Source organism: Rhizoctonia solani, chromosome 1 (genome assembly GCF_016906535.1).
Source record: "Rhizoctonia solani chromosome 1, complete sequence".
Classification (NCBI taxonomy): domain Eukaryota; kingdom Fungi; phylum Basidiomycota; class Agaricomycetes; order Cantharellales; family Ceratobasidiaceae; genus Rhizoctonia; species Rhizoctonia solani.
The window spans coordinates 3,314,024-3,323,506 of record NC_057370.1 but is presented as its reverse complement, the minus strand read 5'-3'; the positions used below and the strand labels follow the sequence as shown (position 1 = coordinate 3,323,506).

At 45.6% G+C, this 9,483-nt stretch overlaps 2 protein-coding genes across 2 annotated transcripts; one reads left to right on the top strand and one right to left on the bottom strand.

Annotated features, from left to right (window-relative positions):
* Nucleotides 1-889: 889 nt before the first annotated feature.
* Nucleotides 890-4,210, bottom strand: RhiXN_04613 (uncharacterized protein; the record flags this gene model as incomplete). Its single annotated transcript, XM_043324430.1, has 13 exons — nucleotides 890-970; nucleotides 1,022-1,120; nucleotides 1,700-1,708; nucleotides 1,756-1,827; nucleotides 1,878-1,955; nucleotides 2,004-2,078; nucleotides 2,136-2,630; nucleotides 2,967-3,083; nucleotides 3,132-3,723; nucleotides 3,797-3,844; nucleotides 3,901-4,033; nucleotides 4,086-4,106; nucleotides 4,156-4,210. 13 exons carry the CDS (start codon nucleotides 4,208-4,210, stop codon nucleotides 890-892), a joined length of 1,875 nt encoding a protein of 624 aa, XP_043176849.1.
* Nucleotides 4,211-4,681: 471 nt separating this feature from the next.
* On the top strand, nucleotides 4,682-8,720 carry RhiXN_04612 (Transposase family tnp2; the record flags this gene model as incomplete). Its single annotated transcript, XM_043324429.1, has 11 exons — nucleotides 4,682-4,810; nucleotides 4,862-4,973; nucleotides 5,039-5,107; nucleotides 5,164-5,430; nucleotides 5,485-5,687; nucleotides 6,459-6,930; nucleotides 7,465-7,612; nucleotides 7,660-7,979; nucleotides 8,038-8,288; nucleotides 8,335-8,396; nucleotides 8,447-8,720. 11 exons carry the CDS (start codon nucleotides 4,682-4,684, stop codon nucleotides 8,718-8,720), a joined length of 2,307 nt encoding a protein of 768 aa, XP_043176848.1.
* Nucleotides 8,721-9,483: the final 763 nt, after the last annotated feature.

Genomic DNA, 9,483 nt, shown 5'->3' with positions numbered 1-9,483 from the left:
AACCAATCGATGCAAGTCTCAGTTACATTGTAAACACATCGATTGGTTTGGCGTCCAACCAATCAATGTGCTTGTAACTCAATGACCACTTACATCGATTGGTTGGACGCCAAACCAATCGATGTGTTTACAATGTAACTGAAACTTGCATCGATTGGTTTGGCGTCCAACCAATCGATGTGTCTACGACGTGACTGTCACTGACATCGATTGGTCCAACCCCAAACCAATCGATGCAAGTCTCAGTTACATTGTAAACACATCAATTGGTTGGACGCCAAACCAATTGATGTGTTTACAATGTAACTGAGACTTGCATCGATTGGTTTGGCGTCCAACCAATCGATGTGTCTACGACGTGACTGTCACTGACATTGATTGGTTCAGCACCAAACCAATCAACGCAAGTCTCAGTTACATTGTAAACACATCGATTGGTTTGGCGTCGGACCAATCGATGTGTTTACAATGTAACTGAGACTTGCATTGATTGGTCTAGTGCTGAGCCAACCAATGTCAGTTATATTAACGTCTGTTTGAGATGTGTCTGTCCTTCACTTTGCTTCTGATAACCTTGTAATACCAACTTTTTGTTCTTTTGACTATAGAATTTTTTTTTGTCAGTTCCTAGTGCTTATATCTTCTGAATGTACATAATAACCCCTTTGATTAACCCTTTTCCTGGCTTCATATGGGCCTTTAGAAGCTATATTTAAAGTATCAGGCCCATCCAACCAGTATTTGGAAAAAGATGAGTTGACACCCCCCCAGAGAAGAGTGCCTATTATAGGAGGTTGTGCCAGTAGCCGAGAAGCAGCATACAGATAACATATAAAGAAATGATATAAACGAGGGGTATAAGACATGGGAAATGGGGAAGGAGGTAAGCCTAAGTACGAGGACGAAGTTCGCAAGAGGAGTGTTGCGGTGGCCGTTTAATCTTGATAACTCCAACCGCTTTTGCCTTGCCCTAAGTTTGATGTATTGTTAGACAGTCAATGTAACAAAAAAATCCACCGACCGTGTTAACAAGCTGTTCTGAGTCAATCTGGGTCGTGTGAACGGCTTCTATGGCTGATTTTGACGGGCTGACTTGAGGCTCATCCATCAAGCGGGTATGCTATAAGTGAGTATTAGTATTGCGTGCAAAAATGTCAATTTGACGAACCTTTGCTGAGCTCGAGTTGTGAGTAATGCAAGGAGGCAGGGGCAGGAGCTGTCATAACCTATATCTGGAAAGGTTATTACCATATATATCCACTGTCAAAGATATATATAGTATATGTGATGCACAGTGATATATGAATAATATATATTGCTGGGGGACGTTGCACTCCCCCCGCCCCCCTAGCCGCGGGCCAATGTTAAGGGAGCCCGCGGGCAAGGTCTGAATAATATATTATTATAGAAGAGATTATGTCATCCCCCCCCCCACCTCAAATCCGTAGTAGTTTAGTATAGTATTTGATAAAGGACTGGAGGGGGGGAGGTCATGTGACCCTGGTGGACTGTCAGTCTCTAAGTCATGAGCCCTTAGAGTAATGACAGTTCTGACTGCATATATGTGAGTATATGCGGCATTCTAAAGACTGTGGAATATCCTATTAGTAGGTGGCTTGGTCAGGAGACATGCCAGCAAAGGCATGGGTCATGACAGGAGCTCTTCATCTTTGTGATCGTCTTGCTGCGTCTGACGCACCTTCACGGGCTAACAGATAATTTAGTTGCGGCACAGCACGACCAACACTCACGTACCGGGCGCCTCCAACGTGGGGGCTCAAGCTCCTCTTTCTTGGCATCCTTGTCGGTATCCACCGTTGGTGAAAGCTATTGGTGTAAGTAGACAATAATAAATACACGTCTAGGACTGTACTCACCTGTTTACGCTTCCCCTTCCTGTTGACCTTGTGTTCTCTTGCGTTCACCTGCAGCACAGTAGACTTTTTATTTGTAGTCTAAGGCAAACTTGTTAGCCTGCAGGAGCTTTGAGCATACTGACATACCTCGACAGGTTCGGGCTCGGGGGAGCTTTCAATAACGGGACGCTTGGTCACTCTCTTTGTGACAGTTCGAGTGGGCTAACAGATATGTAAAAGTCAAGAAATAAAATGAATAAAATAATTTAGATAACTTACCTGTTCGTCGTCCTCATCCTGACTCTCATCCTCGTCACTATTACCCTTCGCTTCCTTGTGACGACGGCCGCTTGACTTGGAAGCTTCCGGTAAAGCCCCCAGCTCCTTTCCCTTTTTACCAGGCTTTGACGCAGCTGTTGGCTTTGCTCCCGCCTTGCCCTTAGAGTTGCTGAAAGTCTTGTTGCGGGCGGTTTCTTGTGCAACAACCTTATCGGCACGTCGGCGCTGAGCGGGGGTTGGCTCGGGCGGCAAGTCCGGTTCCTCGTCCTTGTTGTCCTCGTTGTCCTTGTTGTCCTCGTCATCCTTGTCCTTATCGTAGCGTCTGTCTGCACGTGCCTTGGGCCGTTTGTTCTCGAGGTCGTGGTTGGCTCGTTTTTTGGGCAGGAAATTCGAAGGAAGTGCCGTCTGGGTGGTCTTGAGACGACGAGCGTTGAGGATGTAGTCGTCCTGGTAGGCAGCCTTGTTAGTATCAGGGTTGTTCTCGTCCTCAACGTCCTGGTAATCATCTCAATCCCCATTGTCCTCCTCGTCTCTCCCGTCCTGGTTGTCTTGTCCCCCAGACTCATTGCGCTTGAGATATAGTTTTGCTTTCTTGTTTTCTAGGAGTTAAATTAGCTAAAAATGAATATTTATATTGAATGTTTAGTCAAAAACGTACTGCCGGCCTTTGTGTAAGCACTGTTCAAGGCAAAATACGAGCTCAGCATTGCATCAATTGCCCAGCTATCCTCGCCCGACTCATTGCGCGTGTGGTACAAGAAAGGAAATCGTTTGTACATCTAACCAAGTACTGTTAGCCACTTGCACTAAATGAGATAAATAAATACTCACATAATCATTAATTTTCTTCTTCGTCGACGGGCCATAGTGCTTGAGCGTGAGCTTCTGACCCAGCTTAAGCGTCAAGTTCCTTGGGCGGAACTTAATTGCAGCCTTGCGGACCGAGCTCTGTGGAATGTGAATAAATGCGAGTGATATAGAAACATGATTACTTACCCAAATGTCTGATGAGAAATCATAGTCGTCCCGTAATCCAATAGCAACATGGATGGGATCGTGGTTTCCACGGCCGGGCTGATAGCCTTTGGGTTTTTCGATCCGATGGCAGTTTGCCTCGTTCACGGCGCTGAAACTATAAGGGTTAAAATAGAACCCGTGCTTATCCCCAAACAGGTGCCCATGTTTGAGCACGTGTTCATACTTCTTGTGTCGATGGATGAGTCGTTCCATCAAAGTTTGCTTGATTTGCTGTGTGCCGTTGACGGTCTCGTATACACGACCCCCACGCTTCCCCGGTTGATTTTTGTAAGACGTTTTGCAAGAGTCGTATGGGTGGGGCGGTGCGTTGCTGTGGTCGTTGTTGGTTTGGCAACGCTTGGATGGTCCTGATACAGGGGATGGGGAGCGACCACGTTTGCGGGAGTTGGAGGGAGCTGGTGTCGCATCAGGAGAAGGGGTGGGAATAGGAGGTGGAGTGGGGGATAACAGGCGGTTCTGTCTTGCCTGCTTGTCGCGCCAAGCAAAAGCGCGGGGGGTTGTACTACGCTCAAGTACGGATTTGGGCTGTTTCTTGGAATTAGGACTGGACCTATCAATCCCAGTAAATTAATTAGTATAACATAATTAGCCCTTGTTTACTGAATGTATGCAATCAAACTTACCGGGTGTATGTGTTTTCAAGCTCTAAACGCTTCTTGGGGAAGCCGTTACTGGAGCGGACATGTGTCAGCAGGCTAAGATACAAATAAATGCGCGTATAACTCACTTGTTGGGTTTGCTACTACTAGTCTCTCTGTCCGGCAAAGGCGGCAGAGGTGTGAGGGTTTGATCCTCGGCTGAATCCACAGGGCTGGACAATTGGCCAAGTGTCGAACCCCAAGATTCATTGAGCTTGTGGCCTACCCAATGTTAGTCCGACAGACTATACGTACTTAAACAAATCCAATGTACCTTTTACTGTGTCGTCGCGTTCTGGGGGGAGATTGAATTTATAGGAGTTAAACATGGAAAGAGAACTCACGGATTGCTCTGAACGCTAGGAACTGCTTGAACTCGGCTAGGAGCCCAGGATCCATGTTAGAGAGCTCCATAAATATCTGTACAAATCTCTTGTTTAGCTTCAATTAGTAAATTAGAATATAATCTTGACTTACCTCAAAAATTGTTGTATGAAGCCCGTTCAAGTCGGAACGTGCGGAGGCAAGCTAAGTGAGGCGAAATGAAAATTTAGGATATTTTTATTGCCGCAGGAACAGTGCCTTCTGGAAGGCAAGCAGAACAGCAGGACGAGGCGGGAGACAGCAGTGGTGGTTGGGAGCAAGGTGGCAGGGACGGGCGGGGACGGGCGGGGACGGGCGCTGGCGGGGACGAACCGGCGGATGGGCGATTGGCGGATGGGTGATTGGCGGATGGGTGATTGGCGGATGGATGATCGGCAGCCACGTGACTACGCGACCGTGTCCTTGTGGGTCTCGATTGAAATTAACTAAGTCCCTCGATCAAATTTGACCAAACCTCTCTCCGCTCGCGCCTAGGCCTCATCCCTCATGTCTGCTATTGCTCGGCGCTTTCCTGGCAGCGGCGTCCTAGTCTATTGTGCTCACTGCAAAATGTTTATTAATTCTAACACTCGAAATAAACATATGAAGGACTGGCGGCCCAACTTGGATTCGGATGTACAAACGTTTAACATTGTGCTCTGAGAATTAAGTACTGATAGTTTTTAGGACGAAGACTTGGGAAGAAACAATGATATCAACATAAATGACAATTCACCGCCGGGGGACTTGCAGACGGGAGAACAAGGAAATGAGGACGCAAACATGACAGGCGCGCCCGGTGAGCATCATTTGAAGCTATTATTTAATATATTTCTACTAAAGAACTGCTTACATGTACCTCAGATTCTCAGACTAAAAGTAATGATAACAATATTGCTCATCAACTAGCGGGTCAGGAGTTTTGCATGGAAGGTATGTCCCCATAGTTGCTATCAAAATCTGAATATATGCTAATAAAATTACTATAGAATATCCACAGATCAACGACACAATTGGCTATAATACATACAACCCCAAAGGCAATACACTGGACGATGATGACCGTTCGGACTACTTGCGCGGCAGCTGGTACTGGGTCGCCACACCCCTCCCTTCTCCACCGTCGCCTCCACCCAAACATGAGAGCGGTCTCTCAGAGCCCGACAATGATGGATTCCAGAACGTTGACGCCAAGGACTATCGGGAATACGAACAATGGTACGCGGAGGATAACATATATGAAGACTCAGAGATGCGTAAGCACTTTTATACAAATGAATTTATCCATTGTTACTCACGATTTTGCTAAGTTGCCGAGACACTGACCGATGAGGAGGTTGATAGCATCATCATGCTAGCGATCCGACAGTTTGGAAGTGTTACACAGAACAACTATGAACAAATTCGATATTCTTACCGACATAAGCTTCAACTCATGAGTACCCAACGCTTGAGGACACGTATCGCCGCTCTCTCTGGTGTTGAACCAGAGAACGTCGACTGCTGTCTCAACGTATGTCATGCATTCACTGGACAGTACGCCAAAGAGGATGTCTGTTCGAAATGCAACGAACCTGTCAGAGTCTGACTAATGAAGAATGGGATAAATGCCTAAAGAGGCAGTGCTGGCTTTGGGGATAAGCAGAAGACTGCAACCAACACTTTAGATAGAGAGATTACTTGCCAAATATGGCACAAGACCCCTTAGAATAGAGCAGGAGAGTGGGGAGGGTAGTCAGTAGATTGACAGGAGGTCAAGTTCTGGTCTGAATGCCAGAACTCTCCCTTCATTATATACATCATACAGAACAAGGGAACTGTAAAGTACAAAGGAGAACAATGGAAGACATACTACAAAGGTATGGGTAACTAAGAGAACAATAGAAGACATACTACAAAGGTATGGGTAACTAAGAGAACAATAGAACAATGCAACTAAGGACATATGGTAACTAAGTAACCAGAGGACAAAGCTAACAGGCTAAACAAAGGGACCATTCACATTCCATGTTGATTGCTCTGCCAGGGGAGTCCTGCATGGCCTGTGGTCATGTTGGGAACATCCCCTGGTCCATATAATTCGTAAAATTTAGATAAAATGATAATAGAATATTAGGGTATCTGTGTCCATGCCTCTTGGGTCATGACAGAACCCCGTTACGACTACAAGGGTCGACCTTGAAAGACCTTTCAGTACCTCCCTGCCACCCCACGCTTCTGCGCATATTTCAACAACCCCAACTTCATTCGGAAAATGCTTTATCGATTTAATTTTGTTCGACAGCCAGGTGAAATGAATGATTTCTTTAATTCATCTTGGTACGATAAACTATTGCACACAAATATTGTCATTGACGGCGACAACACTGGAGTGCCTCACTTCCCCGGCAAACACAACATTGCACTTGCAATCATGACTGACGGCGTCCAGATCTTCGACCAAGGTTCTACCAAGACTAACACGTGCTGGCCAATCATGGCCCAGAACCTTAACCTGCCGCCGGAGGAACAAGCTCAGATGCGGAATCTTATTCCGTTAGGAGTTATCCCTGGGCCAAACAAGCCCAAGGATTTTGACTTGTTCCTCGTCCCTCTTGTGAACGAATTTATTGAGCTTGCCAAGGGTATTGAGGTCTACAACACAATGAACGGCAAAACTATAACATTGCGCGTTCATCCGACGATCATCTCTGGCGATATGCAGGCAATTAAATACTTGATGAATTTCAAGGGTCCAAACGCTCAAGTGCCTTGTCGTGAGTGTCTTATTGTTGGCTGTTACCACCAGGGGAGGAAAACGTACTATACCTCTGGCCGAGCCGCTTCGCGCGGACTCTACTTCCGTTCAATCGTACGATGCTCATAGCCTCCCCCTTTGAACCAACAAAAGACAGCTGCACAAACTAGAAGGATTATGGAGACCGCACGCGTGGGTCTTGCCAATGATTTACGCAAAAAGTACGGTATATGCGGACCGTCTATTCTTGATCGCATACCCTCTCTAAGCCGACCGGCCTCTTATCCCCATGAGTTTATGCACTTGTTCTTACTCAACCATGGCCCGGCTCTCTTTTCTCTGTGGACTAATACACACTCTGGTATCTCTGATTCTGGTCGCAAGCAATACTTGATTTTGCATTCCGACTTAGTTCTCATAGGCACCAAAACAGTTGGTGCAATGAATCTGATTCCGGCTAAGTTCATTTGACCCTTTCCTAATATCGAATCTAGTCAACACCTTTACACCTCTGAGCTGTGGTCATTCTGGTTGATCTATATTGGACCTGTAGTACTTCGTGGGCGGCTACCTCAAAAATATTACAGCCATTACTTAAAATTTGTTCAAATTCTCAAGTGCCTACTCCAACTTGAGAATACAACTAGACGGATCAAGCAATTGAAAGAAGAGGTTATCGAATATGTTGAAGAGTTTGAGGAGTAAGCAACATATAACATTCATTGCTTGTACTTGACATTTGTTGCAGGTACTACTACCAGTATGACTACAATCGCCTCAGCGTGTGTCGGCTTACGCTCCACGCCCTGCTTCATATTGCCGATGATGTGCTCCGATGTGGTCCGGTATGGGTCGCTTGGTCTTTCTCGATCGAACGCTACTGCCGCGAGATCGTTGGCTGCGCGAAATCTAAAGTCGTTCCTTATGCAGCAATTGATCGACATGTGCTCCAAATGGCACAGCTCGCGGCTACGGCGTATTGTTTTTCAGCAATTTGCCGTGCAATGCTTTTCGGAAAGTCCACCGCCCCAGTCAAGTCTACAGCTATGGAGAAGATATATAAAGAATGTAGGTTGATTCTATATATTTCTACTGGGTTTACTATCTAGCTTATATGCTGTCCTAGACCCCGAGACAATCCTCCAAAAACCCCGCCTCCCCGGCTTCCCGCTCAGTGATCGTGTCCGTCGTTGCATCGCTGCATATTTCTATACAAACAAGCCGGAGTGGACATTCCACGCCTGGCTTGATTTTGTTCCCACACATGCCAAACGCTGGGGAAAACTCCGGATTCCCGATGGCGGCGACTACATTCGATGCGCCGCAGTAGTCGACCCACTCTCGCCATATGGTAGGCGTGACTCCTCATTTATTCGGGTAAGTGCTTTATCCTTGAGTTTATTACTTACTAATTTGAATGCAGTATGAGTTCAAAATGGACGCAAACAAGAACTATCCTAATCGCAACATCGAGATGGTCGAGGCGTTTGGTTACGGGCGCCTCGATTTCATTATCGCTCTTACTCTCCCCCAAGCCGGAAATTCAAGCTGGACGACCCGAAACTTCACATCCTGGCGCATTTAACCAAAGCCAAGGGAGCGGAAGGCAATGCAAGGACGGAGCCAGTCTTGTTCACGCAGTTGGGACGATCGGTTATCCTCGACGTGTCTTCAGTTAAGCACGTCGTCGGGCAAGTTTATACAACAGGCGTCAAGCGCTTGGGAGAATGGTACATAATTGACCGTTCTTTGGGCGTTTGTGAAACTGCCTTTCGCCCGGCCGAACAAGTGTATGAGGATGAAGACTAAATTACATGTATTTATTTCTATCATTATTGATACTTATTTACATGATTCATCAGGTAAATTGAGATGTGAATATGCACATCCAAAGTTTACATGCGTGAGCAGGTGCCCTCACGGAGCATGTAAATTGACGAACCTACAGGTAAACTTTAGCTGGATATTTTACTTACCCGCTGCAGCTAAAAAAAACTTTACCTACATGATCAGGTATGTTTAGCTGTTTCGCTTTTCACTGTGGATGCCATGGACATACAGGGCTATGTGTGTACCTTACTTTTTATTTTTGGGGAAACAAAAGGATAAACCAAGTTGATACATATCCTAGAAGCAAGCACGTGGTTCTCTCCTGTTTTGTCTTGCCCTGCTGTTCCTTTGTAGCTTCTTACGGTTCGGCCTTTGTTTGCGTGAGCGGTTTGTCTAGTTTGCATGTAGCTCCCGTATTACTTATACGAGCCTTACTGACCCGTTGTACCTCCGGGATTCAAACTTTACTTGCTAAATTTGCATAATTCTGAGATACAACAATTTAACTTTAAAGAATCTTTAAGACCAATTCAATTTTAATAAATAAGACAGACATAACAAAACACAGACACAGTACAAAAAAAACGGAAAAAATAAACAAAACAAACAAAACAAACAAAACAAAAGTAGATAAAACAGAAAATACAACATAAGATTCAAACAAAAGTAACATTCAGTAACAATAATCATCAATTCCTTAAAGCAGTCTTATACACAACATTCCTGGTAGTAGGTGTATGTT